The sequence below is a fragment of the Columba livia genome (genome assembly GCF_036013475.1).
Source record: "Columba livia isolate bColLiv1 breed racing homer chromosome W unlocalized genomic scaffold, bColLiv1.pat.W.v2 SUPER_W_unloc_5, whole genome shotgun sequence".
NCBI classification, from domain to species: Eukaryota; Metazoa; Chordata; class Aves; order Columbiformes; family Columbidae; genus Columba; species Columba livia.
This window is the reverse complement of record NW_027043000.1, coordinates 4,477,080-4,495,164: the sequence shown is the minus strand read 5'-3', so window position 1 is coordinate 4,495,164 and position 18,085 is coordinate 4,477,080. Positions and strand designations below refer to the sequence as shown.

The window sequence follows — 18,085 nt, the reverse complement described above, 5'->3', positions numbered from 1 at the left end:
CAGAGATTTCTACGATGAGAAATGAAAGTCATTTACAAAACTAATGCTGAGCAAGGTTTTGGTAAGGTTGGCTGATGTTGCATTGCTCATGTAATCGGAGCTTACTGTGCTAAATTCGGGAGTTCTGGAGCAGAAGATAGAAAGTCAAGCGTTCCTAAGTTATTAATCAAGCTCTAGCAACAAATCTCTTTGGAGCCAATGCCTCTCTGCCTCAGTTTCTTCTTCTGCGTGGTCACAGGATATATATCCCTCTTTCAGAGATATAAACAGCAGAACTAGCAAAATAAATAAACCCTTCGCCTTGTAATATAAACACATGATGCACCTCCCTAGGCGGAGAAAAAGATGAGGTAGAAGCAGAAGGAGGAGGAAATAAGAAATTAATCACAGGTGTTACAATACATTTTGGGGGACTTGTAAACTAATGTGGACTTTGCAGCCACAGGACAGGGTAGCACACCAACATTTCTTGTATTAGTCACAAGTATTTGAGAAAAGCAGGGAGACAAATGAAGGTCCTCAGAGCCAAGAGCATTCCATTTTACTGTCTACGGTGAAATCAAAAGCATGTCAGTTGGACAAATGTCTGAGGTGTTCTAGAAATAGCGTGTTTCATTTGCTCTTTCTTTTTTTTTAAACAAATTTTCCAGCTAAAAAGTATAAAGACTATGAAGACAACAGTCCAAGGTAAGATTGATAAAATATTTCTTTCTGTAAAGGTTGAAATAAGGAATAAATAATGAGAGACGGCTTTGGAGGGACAGCATAGGGAAAAATCCAGTATGTCATGAAGCCCGCCTGGAGACACCAGAGAGCACGCTCGTTGTGGAAAAGAAAAATCCGAAGAAAACAGGAAAAAAATCATGTGGAAGTGATGTACTAAAAAATTATGTGGAAGTGATGTACTCCAGTCACTTCATCAAAAATGAAATAATTGCATGTTAATATGATAATTTTGTATACTGAAGTGCAAGATATAGAGCTAAAACAATATTTACTATCACTCAAACTCAATAAGTCTATAATAATTTAAAATAAATATCAGAAGACCATAGTAAAAAAAAAATAGGCCAAACTTTAAAAAACAGAGATGGAAAGGGTCTCATGTCAACCAAAATATAAAAGGCCCTTGCAACAGAAATACAAAAGCCTTCACCTGTTTCCCCAAACCAATCCTCAATTACAAATTTACCTGAAGTTGGGAAGTCTCTGTTTTTAAGAACATTGCCCCAAGAGACCCATTTAGTGCTTTAGTTTGTATTGCAAAGCGGGCTCAGAGGACATGAAGTGGGCTCGTTTCAGTGATCAATAATACCTCTAGAACTACATCAAACGGTAGCTTAGTGGTCTTGAGATTAGCTTTATACTTAAGTAAGTTCCAGGAAAGAAGAGTTCTATTCTTGGCTAGATAACAAATCTCTCTTCAGAACATGCACATAGCCATTTCTGTGCTGTGTCCCCACACTTGTTTCCCCCCCACCCCGATATTTTTGGTCTTGTTTTTCAGATCACATACAATCTGCTTGCTACTGCCACATGCGTGTAAAATGTTTAAAGTCTAATAGTGAAGTCCTAAATCAAGCATATTCTGTGAATAAAAGTATTTTTCCGTTGCCCTTCTAGCTATGATGGCTACTACACAGAAGATGACCCAGTTTATGGCAATCTCAATCAAGATATTTTAGGTAAGCTTCACTTTGAGAACACGTGTCTGTTCAGAGGCTGTGATAAATGTGTAGTTAAAAACTGACTGACCAACGCTTTCTGTGTTTCTCAACACAGAATTAATACCAGCTTGGGATAGAACTGCAAACCATCATACTGCACTACTCTTTTTAAGACCAGGTCTCATACTGAATTGGATTTTTTGCAGTCCAAATGATCCTGTTCAGCCAGATATCTCAAAACCAAGAGCTGTTCTTCATGTAAAGCTGCACCAGTTGAAATAACAGCTTGATCCATGCAGTTACAGCAATCTAAGACACATATTACTCCCTGCCCAAAGTCAGTGCTCCCACACAAGCTGGTAGAAACAGACACAGACCAGTTCTCTGTTGTGGCTGTCCACAGATCATCAGCAATGTTGACAAATATGCTGGAACAAGTCTGAAAACTGTGAGGAAATAATCTGTTTTACTGATGGCTAAAATGAGATACGTGATGAAAAAATGACTTACACCAGATTTTTCAGAAAACTGGAAGTAGAGTCAGGAATACAATTTAATCACCAGCTGCTGCAACTCACAGCCTCTTTTGTGGCCCAGTATAAGTTTGCCCGTGCTGAAAAATACCTTATTATGTGGTTACGCTCTAATTGCAAGATGTACCCCTAGCAGTCTAAAATGATGCCCAGTTAGTGAATAATGAGAAACTTTCCATCCATATGAACAGAAAATGCTTTTCATTTTCACAGTATGCATGTCTGAATTTCTTAGCTATTCGCCCTTCTGTTAATAGAGAAAGAGATCTGTGTGTGAATTCAAACCAAAACAAACTTCTACCAAAGTAAACTGGGCAAAGTTGGTTCTGTAACAGGGAGGATCTGTTAATTTGATCTTTTAAGACTCAGGAGTGTGCCTTAATAACTAAAACATTTTTCTACTTTGATAAACTGTAGAGGAATGTTGTTACGAGCAGATGAAGTCCCAGCCTCAAAGGCCAGTTAACCAGCTACAGGTATCTCTAAGTTTAATTCTGGATTTCTGAATTAGGGTAATGTGGTCTGTCTCAGAATTTTTGTGTGTATCCCATGACAATATATAACAAAAATTTTCACACTGTTCATCATGAAAATTACCATGCATTAGTGTCGTAGTTCATCAAGAAATTTAAGCACGGACTTGACCCTTTATTCCATCTGGGACATTAATGAGGGAGCAGGAGAATTATAGACAGCTCATTTCCATCCATATGGCATAATAAAGCTCTGTCACAGGCATGCAGATCAGGCTGAACTGAATTCTCTCTCAGAATACTTCCAGGTGGTGGATTTTTTTTTTTTTTTTTCTCTTTTTAAATCTAGACATTTGTTTTATTAACTTCACAGAAACAGACTAACCTATGAAAATTCCAATATGAAAAATGTTTGATAATTTGGCTTGAAAAACACAGAGAAAAACAGGGGAAAGACACACGAGGCATACATTTTGCATTGCAAATGAGATCATATTTACAGACAAGAATCACCCATCTTTAGTTTTCTGCACAGACCAAGCCTATGAAAAATGTAACTGGATTATAATTTAAAAAACAAACAAACAAAACCAGTAAGAAGAAAAAGAGATCAAATAATGTCTTACATCCCAAAGAACTTGGACCAATTATATAAAGTACCCTCAGTTCCACAGTGAATCTTTCCAATAATAGCTTCTATTACCCTGTGGAAGGGTTTTGATGGATAAAGATTTGTTGCTGAATTAGTCTGGCTCAAACAAATCTCAAGGCCGCTTCGAGAAGCTGAGAACAGAATCTCCTGTGAGAAAGAGGTGTGTTCCTCAATCAGCAGGGTCCCATCATCGGACGTATCATCAGCGAGACTCCAGTGCATGGACAGCCCATGATACTCATTTAGCGAATCCATGCTTGGAGCGTGGAAGCGTGATTAGAATATAGTTGCATATATAAGGAGGCTTGTTTCTGTAATAAATGGCTTTGCGTGATTCACATTGAATCAGAATGCTGAGTCCTTTATCATTCCAACAAATGGTGACCCCGACGTGATACTCTGGCGTACCACTACAATCGTGGAAAAGCCTGGAGCGGCCCAGCCGGGAGCGGCTTCAGCTGGACTGAAGACCGGACGGAGGCGTAAGGACACCCCGGGAATAATGTTGTCGACGCAGCAAAGGGAAAAGGTGATTGGCTGGGAACAGAAGAAGGGAAGAGTAAAGTTATGGGGCAGAACGTGTTCTCTGAAGCACAAGCTGCAGTTAAGTTCCTCCTGCATATTCTCTCTATGAGAGGACTTACATAGGAAAAAAGTAACATATGTAGACTATTAATTTGGTGTAGAATTCACGGCTACCCGGGAGAAAACGAGAAGGCTTTTAAACGTTAACTTTGGGACGATAAAGGGCAGAAAATACGGAATAAGGTCAGCAATGGAGATTATAAAGAAACTAAATCATTAGCGACTACATGGAAGCTTATAATTTCCACCTTAAAAGACTTTAAGGCTGAGTGGGCTGCAGTTGCCGGAATTTTTACAGCCTTGCAGCCTGATAGCAAACCTAAAAATAACCATAAAGTTTACCCGGATCCTGTCTTTTGACCCCTCCCCGCTCCATCCCCTGTTGTGCCGTCGGCACCCCCGATGATACAGCAGTCTGGGGCGCAGGGAGGAAAATTACCGAGTGGATGGACTGCTATACCATTACCCGACTCTAGAGAGATCAAGAAGTCTAAAGGACTGGAATCAGACAATTTGTCAAAAGAACTGGTGAAAGCTAAGAATGCTAAAGTTGTAAATAAGTGTAATATCAGTCCTTTTACTGATTCGTGTCCGCCTTTACCACCTTCTACCCCTCTAACTCCTACGAGAGAGCAGAAGGAGTCGCTAGATAAGAACTGGGCAAAAGAAGTGTGTGAAAGATCAGATCAGCTATTAGCGAGTGAATCCAACAGTCAGCAATGCGGTCATGCTGATCATGACAGCAAAGGGGATGCGCTTGGGGACTCAGCTTATACGAATAATTATGATGCTACAAAGTATTGCTGATAATGTGCACTGTTCTGAACCCCCCTGTTACTAATGATTCTCCAGCACCGTTCAAGTCCGTGTTATCTGATGACTCGGAAGAGAATGAGGGTTTGAAGCATTTTTCTTGAAAAGTTAAGTATGTGTACGAGTTGCCCCGAGATCAGATAAGAACCATGAAAGACTCAAGCAAAATTAGACCTATGCAATGTAACAGCTATAGATCATTTAGGACAGAACGATGAGGGTTCGTTGAAATGGGCAGGTATCCCACAACTCCTGGAAGAGACACTAATTGACACACCACAACTACAGGCACGATAAGTTTCTGAAATCCTGAGGCAGTCAACAGAGCTTGCATATCAAGCTGAGAGGTACCTGAAACCAACAAAACAGCCAAATCATTTGCAACTATTAATCAGGGTCCCAATGTGAATTACATGCAATTTATTGACCACTTTCAAGAGGCCATCAATAAGTAGGTTGAAAACTTAGAAGCTAACGAAGCATTGCTGTTGAAATTAGCAGTAGAGAATGCTAATGTTTGCTATCAACATGTTATTTACAAGTTTTACAGTACATATTATGTGTTTCTGTGTATTGCCTCTCTGAAAATCAAGCATCTTGTTAGGAATGTGAGTTAATCGTTTTACTAGTTGTTTTTACGTGCGCCGTCAAACCTTCTCCCCGCTTTTCCCACTCACGCTGCAAGCAGCCCTGTGCCTTCCTCTCCTTCCCCCCCTCCCTCCCTCTTGTCAAGGTTTTTACTTGCAAGATGGGGTCAGGAATTATTGTCTTCTGTTGTGTTCCTAAAAAATCGGTATTGGGAGGTGTTTTAAAACTTAGGAATTATGAGGAAGGAAGATCTTGTTAAATATTGAAATCAGTGTTGGCTGCTGTATAAGTTAAATGATTGGGAAAAGTGTCGGGAGAATACAGTCTCAAAGTGTAACACTGTTGCGATTAATGTTGTTTTTAAGGCCAGAAGAGCAGGACAAAATAAATCTCTACAGTTTTACAGGCGGGGCGATTTGAACTTGAACAAGCTGAGAGAGAGTTAACTGATAACACACAGGTCAGAAAACTTGTTAAAGTCTGCAAGATGCTTTCCTTATTAACCTGTTTTCTTTGTGGGTATCTGTTTAAGCATGTTGCAATTTTGGTAGGTCTTTGCTATATGGTACGATAAGTTCACAGTCTGTTAAATCATGAGAATCTGGTGACTCAAAATGTGCATTTTGTGATAAGTAATTTAGTTCTTTACTGCGTGAATGTGATGGTAAAATTTTGTGTGTAGTAGCTGTTATTTTTCTCTCCAGCATGCTACCTTTATTCCAGCATTCAGACTTGCGCAACTCTGTGACAGGCTGTGTCTCATCTGAGTGTGCTGGATTTGGCTTTTCCGTATGCACACCATGTAAAGAATCCTGGTTTTGGAATAACAGCTGTAGTGCACCAGCCTTGCCCTGTCCAGCTTGCTGTGGTGGCGGAGGAGCAGGTGTCAATGGGGCTCCAGCACGCACTGACCTGTTTTGTCAGGGAGACCCAGAGGTGCCTCCACCTGGCTGGGCAGTAAGCGACCCAAAGGTGCAATGCAAAAATGGAGATATTGTCTTAAATTAGTGTAACTGTGATCCATCTGCATATTTGAACACTCGTCTTTTCTCATCCTGCTAGCTGAAATCAACACTTTGCTACTCTTGTAAATGTGATTTAACCACTGACCACAGGGGCCCATGCAGTGGTGGCAGAAAAATCGTACCTTGAAAAACAGTAAGTCCTTAATGCAGAACCAGAAAAAGGGTAAGACCTGCTAAAAACAGGGTGAGGCCTTAATGCAAAACTTGTCAACTGTGTCTCCTGATTTTGTTAAAAACCAAGTTTCTCTTTTAGTGAATTTGCCTGTCAGCTAAAGCTTTCATATTAGCTGCTTTCCCGAAAAGCCAGATAGACACAGCAATGGAATGTGAGGTCATTGATGAGGATGGATGGATGTACATCTCACAAGAGGGGCAACGAGTCAACGAGTCAACGGCAACAGGTGACCAGAAACTGATCAACAGAGTATAACATCCCATTCACGTGAATACTTCATATAAAAGTGGGAGATCACAAGGATCTTGTCCCTTTTTCCTTATGGCTGACATTAGGAGAGGACCTTGCTAGTCGTCCCTGGGAACTGAGGCCTAGTGACAGACTGAACCCAGTTCCAGTTGGCTGCAGAGTCCAGTCCAGGACTTCGGGTGCCAGCCCAACATCTGCCAGAGCAGTTGCCTGGACTTGCAAGATTAGTTTTGTATATTTGGTATTCTTTTCCTCTATTTTATCAGTAGCATTAGTAAAACATATTTAATTTTTCCAGCTCTCTTCTCTCTGTCCTTCCTTCCCTCCCGATCGCCTGTCCTCAGTGGGAAGGGGGAGAGGGAGGGGCTGAAGGGGGAAGTGGGGGGAGAGGGGGTAAACAATACATCTGCCAGTTTTATTGTCATCCCGCAATCAAAACCTCGACACTGTGGAAATTTCACAACCACATAATAGTAAGAATGCTTAAAAATGGATGAAAAAAAGTATTTTTCTTTAGTTGTGTAATTTTAAAAAATAACATTTATTACAACTGAACACATAAAAAGTTAGTAGATAAGTAAAAGTCAGCTTTAGACAAGATGCCATTATGAAGATGCCATTCTGAAAAGATGCATCTAAGCCTTTATATTGGTGAAATAGAAAAGGTTTTTGGAATGGGAGGTTCCAGGCAACTTGATGTACTGATAGCAATTTTTAAAAACTAAATCTTTATTTATAGAAAACGGTTGGTTTAGGAATATTGGGAGAGGAATGGGATGATATCAAAAATACCAGTGCCAGCAGACTGGTAATGCTTTCGGTGGTGCCAGTTCCAGCCCTTCTCCTCAGTGGCCTCAGGCCTGCAACCCTCCAGGACCCAATGGAGAACAACCAGAAAGGGCATGAGTCGTGATGGCCAGTTTTCCAGCCCTTGTTCCTCTGGCCATTTCTGCGGAACACAACAGGAAGGTTACATTCTGTATTGCTTTGCCCAGAGCTCCCCACTGGGAGCCACAGTTTGATATTAAGCCACTAGAGACTGTCCAGAAGAGGGCTGCAAGGTTGTGAAGGGTTTGGAGGGGAAGCTGTATGAGGAGTGGCTAAAGTCACTTGGTTTGTTCAGCCTGGAGGAGACTGAGAGGAGACCTCATGGGGCTACAGCTTCCTGTGGGAAACTGCAGCGGGTCTTGACAGAAAATATGAGAGTAGAGATCAGCCTTGAGATATTAAGATTTACCCTTGAGAAGGATGGGAGTAAAGGAGTATCCAGAGAGAGGAGAGATGTACCCGTGAGAGAGAAGGGGATAGAAGAATAACATGAATGATAGAAAAATTAACCAATGAGATGTTAGTGCTGTAACTTGTAACCAATAGTGAAAAGACACATGAACTGGTAGAATTGTATAAAAATGCACTTGTAGCAATAAATGGCATCTATTACTTTCATCTTGAAAGAACTTGATCCATGTCGTTTGTCCGTCTCAATCGCGACATATGGTGACCCCGGCGTGATCCTGCCTGAAGAGGATCTCGCATGACAAGGTGACAGCGTGAAGCTGTGAACAGCCGAAGAAGAGCTGTGGAGACGGAGCCTGGTACAGCTGATAAGAGCAGCCGAGGAGAGCTGCCGAAGATCCGGATCGATTGAAAATACACCACGCTAAGGAGTAGGTGAGCTACAGGGAACAGGGGGGGTGAAACTTATCTAAAGAAGAGGGTACTGTATTATCCACATGGAAGCTGCTTCTGAAGAAGCAGGGTGTTAGCCTTCCGGAACTGACTTTAAGAAAAATGTTGCTATGGGGCAAAGCACAAGGTTTAGAGGTTAATCCTGTGACCGCATTTAGTGTGTCACAATGGATGGACTTGGGGGATAAACTGTTTGACAGTGCTACCCAAGGGTCCAAGGAAGCAACTGAACTGTTAACGACATGGCGCTTGTTATTAGATACTCTGAAAGAGTTAAAACAGCAACAGGATAAGGCAGAGGAGGGGGATGGTCTTCTTGGCTCTCCTGGGCCAGATTCGGAGAAAAAAGCAAGATTAAGTACTGCTCTGACCCCCCCCTGTTACTAAGGATTCGTCAAAACCACCCAAGTCCATATTATCTGACACGGATAAGGATCCACGGCACTTACTTGGAAAGTTAAAAGGAGTAAAGGAGGAGCTTACGTATGTGTGGCCCCGAGATCAGAAAAAAGTTATGAAAGACTCGTATACATATGTGTGGCCCCGAGATCAGATAAAAGCTATGAAAGACTCACATGAAAAAACAGCGTTGGGTTATATACGATCTCGGGAGGGGCCCTCGAAACACCGGTCGGAGCGGTGCATTCGGCCGACTGCTCCGCTGTCATCAATCACGGCTCAAACCTCTCCTTTACCATCATCAACCGCGGTTCCGCCGTCTGCGTCACCGCCATTGATCACAGTTCAACCCTCTGCCCTGCCGTAACAGTGGCAGAAGAAAAAAAATGGACATTTTTTTTTTCCTATCCCCCCTTGCCTGGAGATTTAGGTGGGGAGGACCCCCCCGTGGTGAGCCAGACTGAGCCAAATACCGTAATTCCTATGGATTTAAGCCCCCGAGCCTGCCCCCGCCCCCCTCCCACACTGTTGAAAAGCGAATTCCTGAGGGTGGGGGTAGAGTTTCAGAGCGTAAACTGAACTTACCAAAAAGCTGGGATTTACCTCCAGTTTCGATTACAGTTAAACCACGGAACCCTGTGCGTTTCTGGAAGAGACACTAATTGACACACCACAACTACAGGCACAATAACTTTCTGAAATCCTGAGGCAGTCAACAGACCTCGCATATCAAGCTATGATAAAGGTGCCTGAAACCGACAAAGCAGCCAAATCATTTGCAACTATTAATCAGGGTGCCAGTGAGAATTACATGCAATTTATTGACCATCTTCAAGAGGCCATCAATAAGCAGGTTGAAAACTTAGAAGCTAACGAAGCATTGCTGTTGAAATTAGCAGTAGAGAATGCTAATGTTTGCTATCAACATGTTATCTGCAAGTTTTACAGTACATATTATGTGTTTCTGTGTATTGCCTCTCTGAAAATCAAGCAGCTTCTTAGGAATGTGAGTTACTTGTTTTACTAGTTGTTTTTCAGTGCGCCGTAAAACTCTCTCCCCATTTTTCCCAGTGGTGCTGCAAGCAGCCTGTGTTTTCTACCCCTCCCTCCCCCTTCTCAAGGTTTTTACTTGCAAGATGGGGTCAGGAATAATTGTTTTCAGTTGTGTTCCTGAAAAATCAGTATTGGGAGGTGTTTTAAAACTTAGGAAAGCACTCTGAATTATGAGGAAGGAAGATCTTATAAATATTGACATCAGTGTTGGCTGCTGTTTAAGTTAGATGAATGGGAAAAGTGGCCGGAGGATAGAATCTTGAAGCATACTGCTTTGTTGCAATTAATGTTGTTTTTAAGGTGAGAAGAGCAGGACAAAATAAATCTCTACAAGAGATCATTAGATCATTACAGACAGTTTTATAGCTGGAACAGTTTGAACGTCAACAAGCTGAGAGAGAGTTAGCTGATAACACACAGGTCACAGTAAACTTGCTGAAGTCTGCAAGATGCTTTCCTCATTAACCTGTTTTCTTTGTGGGTGCATTTTGTGATAATATAGAAGATCATAAGTAATTTAGTTCTTTACTGCGTGAATGTGATGGTAAAATTTTGTGTGTAGTAGCTGTTATTTTTTTTTCTTTTCTCTAGCATGCTACCTTTATCCCGGCATTCAGACTTACGCAACTCTGTGACAGGCTGTGTCTCATCTCGGTGTGCTGGATTTGGTTTTTCCGTATGCACATCATGTAAAGAATCCTGGTTTTGGAATAACAGCTGTGGCGCACCAGATGAGACACTTAAAAAAAACAAAACAAAAAAAAAAAAAACACCAAACAAAACAAAACAAAAAGGCCTTGCCCTGTCCAGCTCGCTGCGGTGGCAGGTGCTGATGGGGGTCCAGCGCGCACTGACTTATTTTGCCTGGGAGACCCAGAGGTACGTCCACCTGGCTGAGCAGTAAGCATCCCCATGGTGCAATGCAAAAATTGAGATAGTGTCTTTAATTGGTGTAACTATGATCCATCTGCTTATTTGAACTTGGTAGATGGTTTTCACATCTGAGCTCAGTATTTTAGCTTGCATATTCATGTTTGGTACCAAAAGAATCTTGTTTGGGGAGATAATTACAAAATGGGAACCGGTTCCACTGCTAAAATTCCACCTTGCCTCCCCTTAGGATGCATCCTTACACATTAGAATGATTGCTTATATTGTTAGAAAAGCATTTAAATTGTTAAAATGCTACGATAGCTGTGAATTTGGAAGAGGTTGTATTTAAAAATTGCTAGAATATTAACTGATTTGGATCTAGGAAAACAGACTAATGGATTTATGTTTATTATACTGGTTTATACTGCTTTTTGACATCTCTAAATTGTAAAAGGTAAATGGAGCTAAGGAATGTAACTATATCTGAGCTACTCGAAATTGCATATAAAGTGTAGTTGGAATGAAATGGGAAAACAAAACAGCAAAACATCCCAGGCCTGTGTGCAGCTCATTGTAACTGAGAAGTTTCCCTGAGCCTCCTACTTCGTACCAGCCATTATGCCAGCTACATGACCTTGGTTATATCTACACTGCAAAGAAAGAAAAAACAACTGGAAAAACCTGGCTGCCTGCTTTTAAATCAGTGAAAGGAGGGTTCTCTCTCCCCCCCACTGCAGCGATGTAATACTGAATGGAGCAGTCCGAGGGTGAAATTTAAAGGCATCACCAGTGGATCCATAGTTCTAATGAAACTGGAAAATTAAACCAAAAATTTGTTAATAGACTTATTCTGTGGTAATTAGTTGTAAGTGACTTCTTAGTAAATTCACCATGCTGGTTTTTGAGGTTATGAGAGAAAACCAAAGAAAGGCCGTTCTTTGAGACCAATGGAATGCCAAATTTGGAACAAAGTTTAAATACATGAACTCTTATAGTTGTTAGAAACTCCTATACCTCTCCTAGGTTAAGATTTGTTAAGTAAATTGTAAGCTCAAATAACGTTTTCTGATAATTCTGTTTAGTTGCATAGGCTACAAGAAGCTGCTTGGATGGCGCAGATCTGCTTGTGCAAGTGAGAAATCTCCAAGGAAATTTCAAATGCTGTATTTCCACTAGTATTAACGGCCAATGTTTCCATAAAGCAAATACTACACTGATTGATCTGAAACGGGACTTCGATCTGGTAAGGGAAAACAATATCCAATAAATATGACAGCCAAAATGGAGTTGGAAACTTTGAGGAATAAATTTATGACAACCTTACAGGCTGAATGCATTCGATTGGACTTGCAGATCTGTCTATTTATAGCTACAACATAGAAACAACCTGTGGCTATTGTGGAACAGTATGATGAGATTGCTAGCAGACTGATATACTGCTTGTTACTCTGATCAAGAAAAGCAGGGAATGAATTTAAGTTTCAATAGGCCATGATCCTTTTGTCATGTATGTACCATTTGTGAAATTTAATTCTGATTTTTTTTATTTTATTTGTAATCTATGTCTTTGTAAATTGCACTAGCTGGTTTTCTTAACAGCACAGCTTTTAGTATGCATAAATGTAAACTGCTGCAGAACCTGCAAGTCTTTTTAATCAGGTCATAGGCCATACTTGTATTTGGTCTGATCCTACATACTTGCATAGTTTTTGTCGATGGTTCTGGGAAGTCTCATAAAGCTGCAGTGGTCTGGTGTGAAGATAACAATTGACATCGTTCTGTAAAAATTATCGAAGGTTCAACCCAATTAGCAGAACTTGGCACAGCTTTAAATTCCTTAGAGCTTTTTAAGGAGGAACCTCTAAATTTGATTTGTGCTTCTGAGTACGTAGTCAAGGTCCAATGCACGTATCTGCTTCTGAACTGTGTTTTTTGTTTTGGTTCTGTTCTTTTCTAAAACAAAAACGGGGGAGAAGTAGGGAAAACACCACAAAACCAATTGTCAAAAGCATTGTATGTGACGAAATACTTTGCAAGTGTGACCCAAAACCATGCTAAATCAGAAAGAACCTACATTAATTATGGCCAAATCACTAGTTAATGGTCAATGGAAAAGGCCACATCAATTGATAACCTGGGGGAGAGGTTATGCTTATGTCTTTGCAGATCAAGGGCAAAAATGGTTGCCAGCACAAAACGTGAAACCTGTGTTATCTTCCTGACAATGATTGTTGCAGCTGCTGTGTTTTGGATGCCCGCACAGACAAAGTCTAACATGTGGAGTACTTTAGCCAACATGACTGACCAGGACTCCATATGCCTAGCTATGGCATCTCCAGAAAACCCGTTCCACACATGCTTGGTTGGCATCCCCCTTGATGACTACAGCAGCATCACACAACTGTTTCAAAATAGAGGTTGGTGCAAAGGCATTGCATCAAACTGCAATAATACTAACATGGCACCTTGGATTAATTGCCTCCCAGAAGCAGATCTTGAACCACAGGAACTGGAATTGCTGGAATCTATGGTCATGGACACTTGTATCCAGTCGGTTTGTGAAAAGTGCCAGGACAATATGCTAAAGCATGAATGGATAAAACTGCAAAATGTTAATGCTACCCTTGGTGACTATAGAAATGAAACTCGTTGGTGCAGTGCACTCTATGATCCTTGTGGATCACAGGACATTCTGTGATTCTGTGATTGCCCGGTCTATACCGCTCCCCAGCTGGGGGGCAGCACAGCCTGCAGACCCAGGGAGCCCTGGCTAAGCCTTGCTTAGAACAAACAAACAAAAAACAAAACAAAGTCAAAACAAACAAACAAACAAACAGTTTTACATGAAGTGGCTCATGCTCTTTTTTTAAAATATTGGCCTTTTGCCGACGGCAGGGCACCACCTTGCAGGCAAAGCAGAATTTCCTGGTCTCGGCACCCGCTTTCACAGCAGCCACCCCACGGGGCCCCTGGGCCGCCACGTTCACCCCAGCAGCGTTCCCGCTGGCAGAGCTCTCCTCAGAGCACCCAACCCCACACGGCCCACGACCGCTAAGCAGCGGCTACAGCCCGCAGGCGGGCCACGCCTCCAGGACCCACCCGACAGGAGGAGCCCGCGGTCGGGAAACAGCCACAAGGCCGGGGCCGCCACCGCCCGCCAACCCAAGCACAGAGTTCGGCGGGCTGCGCCTGCGCCTGACCCCGTGGCCAATAGGAGCTCTAGCAGCCAATCAGAATAAGAAGCGCTCCTGGCCGCGTACTCGGATGGGCTGCGGCGCCTGTGCGAGACCCAGTCAGAGGTGGGGTAGAGGCGGAGGGGGTGAGTCGGTGCGCAATTTTAATTGGCGTGGGGCTGGGTGGGAGTGTCTGACGGCGGTGGAAGTCGGGTTGGGGTTGGGGTGAGCAAACGCGCACGGCTGGGTGCGTGTGCGGAGCGGCCGCTATCATTCCCGCAGCGCCGCGGAGGAGCCCAGCCCGTGCGCCATGTCCCTGGAGGAGTCCCTGCGTCGGAGCAATGCCCGCTTCATGGCCACCATCAACAGCATCTTGGAGAGGGTGAGGGCCGCGCGCGACGCCGCGGACGTTGGATGGCGGGAGCCGTTGGCAGCGGCTTTTTGTTTCCGTCGCCGTCCTGAGGTGGGCTTGGCGGGGACGCTCTGTCAGCGGCGCGACCTTCAGGCTGCTGCCGCCCGGCCTCACATCCCCATCAGCCAGGATGTAAAAAAAAAAATATTTATTTTTTCCAGGTTTACTAGTGGTGCTTACCACTGGTAAATGGTCATCTGTTTTAGACTGTCTCATCTGACAGTCTTAACCAATTTATCCTAAACCCCTATTTTAAGGCAGATGTTGAATTAATTGATTAATACCTCTTGCAAATATGATATGGCACAGCGAGATTTGAATTTATTCCTATAGATATTATATATGAAGGAAAAAGAAACATTACTACTAACTGCATAATAGGACTACATTAATAGCTACTTCAAGTACTTCCTCCTGCCATTTTCTTAAAATTTTATTGAATTATCCTGGTTTTGTTAAAAACAAGTTTCCCTTTCAGTGAATTTTGCCTGTCAGCTAAAGCCTTCATATTAACTGCATTTTCCTGGAGAACCAGACACATGTTTTGGTAAACCTAGCAATGGAATGCAAACTTATTGATAAGCATGGATGGACATCTCACGAGAGGGGCAACGAGAAACCGGCGTCCAAGAAACTGACCAACTGTGTATAACAATCCATTCACGTGAATACTTCATATAAAAGTGAGAGATCACGAGGATCTCGTCCCTTTTGCCTTTGCTTTTTTACCTTCTGCTTACGGCCGACATTAGGAGAGGACATTGCTAGTCGTCCCTGCGAACTGAGGCCTAGTGACAGACTGAATCCAGCTCCAGTTGGCTGCAGAGTGTAATTCAGGACTTTGGGTGCCGGCTCTGCAGTTGCTGAGACTTTCAAGATTGGTTTTGTATATTTTGTATTATTTTCTCTATTCTTATTAGTAGCATTAGTAAAACATTGTTAATTTTTCCAACTCTCTTCTCTCTGTCCTTCTTTCCCTCCTGATCACCTGTCCTGAGTGGGAAGGGGGGAGTGGGAGGGGCAAAAAGGGGGAAGTGGCGGGGGGAGAGGAGGTTAACAATACATCTGCCAGGGTTTTATTGTCACCCCGCAATCTTAACCCTCGACAGATAATTGGCGCCCAACGTGGAGCAAGAGAAAGGGGTAAATTTGAAAATTTTTGGCTTTTCTACTGCTCTGACGTACCTTTCAATTTTCTTGGCACGGTGCCAACTCATAGAGTTGTGATACTCGCGGATCTGTTTGCTTTGGATATTATTTAGTTGTATTAAGGCAAAGTGAATTACACTGATTTAAAGATGTTATGGCATAAGTTGTATCAGTTATTTTCTACATTGTGCTCACTGATTCCATATCTGTGTTGGGCCTTCTTTTTAAATCGAAGTATTCATCATATAACAAGGAACTGGACAATGGTCATGATGATACTGTTTGGTTTGTCACTGGTCTATTTCATTATACTGCATCCGCTAATGTATTTCTACTAATTTCTGCTTTACCTTGAAAAGCCTCTGGGAGAGATTAAAGAGCAGTATGGCTCTGTGTTTGCTAATTGGTCAAGCGAATCTTTAGAAAGGCTGACTAACAATACTTTTGTTTTTTCGCTGGGACAGTTCGCAAATGTTTTAGAGAGCTTTGAATATCCTTGGAGTTTTGATAGAACTGTGATGGTGTTATCTGGTTTGCTGAATGTGTGTCAGTTTCTGTTACTGTTAAGAGAAATGGGGTTCAACAGGAGGTTTGTGTCTCTTTTTTGTCCTGAGATTTGTGGTGCGTCTTCGGAAGCTTTAGCGAAAAGCACTCCTAGCCGCTCGAGAAAGAGCAAAACACAGAAAGCTGCCGCTGCAGCCACTGCCCCCCCCAACGGCGGCTTCGCAGGCTGAAGCTACAGCTCCTCTGCAGAGTTCCTCTGCCAAGGTCGCTGCAGATAACATTACTTCTCCAGCCTCAAAGGCTAACAAGGCAGCCCCCTCTTCTTCACACACTGGTCACTGTTGCTGCTGTAACCACAGCAATCACTGTGACAGTCATTCAGACTCTGGAAATGAATCAAATGATGGTGAACCCATATCAGCATCAGTTGCCGTTTGTAAGGAAGTCACTAGAAAGACTACCCGTGCAACAGGTGATGGCACAGGGCCAACATCAACCCAAGGGGCATCATCAGCACAGGGAGGAGATGAAGTGACCACCACTCGGTCCTTTTCTCCAGGTGAGCTGAGAGATCTGCGAGAAGACTTTAGTCGTCATGAAGGCGAGAATATTTTAACCTGGCTGCTCCGATGCTGGGACAATGGGGCAGAAACAATTGAATTGGAAGGTGGTGAAGCCAGGCAGCTGGGATCTCTATCAAAAGATTCCACCATTGATAGGGCAATTTCAAGAGAGTCTAAAGCCACTACCCTCTGGACCCGACTCCTGGCAGCTATGAAAGATTTCCCTACAAGGAAGACTGTATATCCAAGTTAGGGAAATGGAATACTATGGAGAGAGGTATAGGTATCCAGTTCCTGAGAGAATTAGCTGTGCGAAAGATCATCTATTTTGGACCAAACAGCCAAGAGGGGACAGACCCAGGTAGAATCAATTGTACACGACCTCTGTGGCACAGATTTGTACAAAGTGCACCACCTGCAGGAATGGTCTGGTCAGCTGGAGGTGTACAAAATATTACTGAAGTGATTGAGCAGCTCCGGAACTTTGAGGACAGCCTTGCTGGTTCTCTACGGGCTTGTGTCTCTGCTGTAGAGAAACTGTGTGAAAAATCTGATGACCGGTTTGAAAAGCTGTTGCAAGAAATCAAAGAACTCAGAGAAGAAACATACCATTCACAACCTGTACGAACCTATGTTTCAGCTATTAGGAGAAGGCATTTCCAATCGAGAGAGAGAGGACAGAGGCAGCCCACAAAATGAGGTTCACTGTGGTTCTTCCTACATGAGCAGGGAGAAATCATGAATAAGTGGCATGGAAGACCTACCTCAGAACTTCAAGAACGAGTACATGAAATAAAAGAAAAAACTCCTAGGAAGGTGGCTGCTCCAGTTTACAAAAGGGGCAGAAAAGATTCTGATGCTCTTGAAGGCACCTCTAATTCACACCCAGAGACTGTGCAAAACAGAAATTAGAGCTGCCCTGCCTCCAACCAGGTGGAGGAAAGGGATAAGAGAGTTTATTGGACTGTACAAATACAATGGCCTGGTACAACACACCCCCATGAGTACAAAGCTTTAGTGGACACTGGTGCTCAGTGCACAATAATTCCTTCTATTTATAAAGGAACGCAATCCATTAATGTTGTTGGAGTGACTGGGGGATCCCAGGAACTGACTGTTGTAGAGGCTGAAATGAGCCTAACTGGAAAAAACTGGCAAAAGCATCCCATTGTGACTGGTCCAGATGCTCCGTGCATCCTTGGCATAGACTACCTCAGGAGAGGGTATTTTAAGGACCCAAAAGGGTATAGGTGGGCATTTGGTAGAGCAGCTGTGGACACTGAGCAAACTGAACAGCTGTCTGATTTGCCTGGTCTTTCAGATGACCCTTCTGTTGTAGGGCTGCTGATGGTTGATGATCAGCAGGTGCCAATTGCTACCACGACAGTGCATCACCGGCAATATCGCACCAATCGAGACTCTTTGATTCCTATCCAGAAGTTGATCCGTCAATTGGAAAGCCAGGGTGTGATCAGTAAGACTCGCTCACCTTTTAACAGCCCAATCTGGC

General features: G+C 42.9%; 1 protein-coding gene across 1 annotated transcript in view; it reads left to right on the top strand.

The window, feature by feature from the left end:
* Positions 1-18,085, top strand: part of LOC135577527 (uncharacterized) — a gene marked incomplete at its 5' end in the record, with an annotated part of 175,148 nt that overhangs the window by 83,602 nt on the left and 73,461 nt on the right. The window contains one exon of the mRNA XM_065047662.1: positions 16,322-16,346. Coding sequence (XP_064903734.1) covers positions 16,322-16,346 — 25 coding nt within the window. The remainder of the gene's footprint in view (positions 1-16,321; positions 16,347-18,085) is intronic.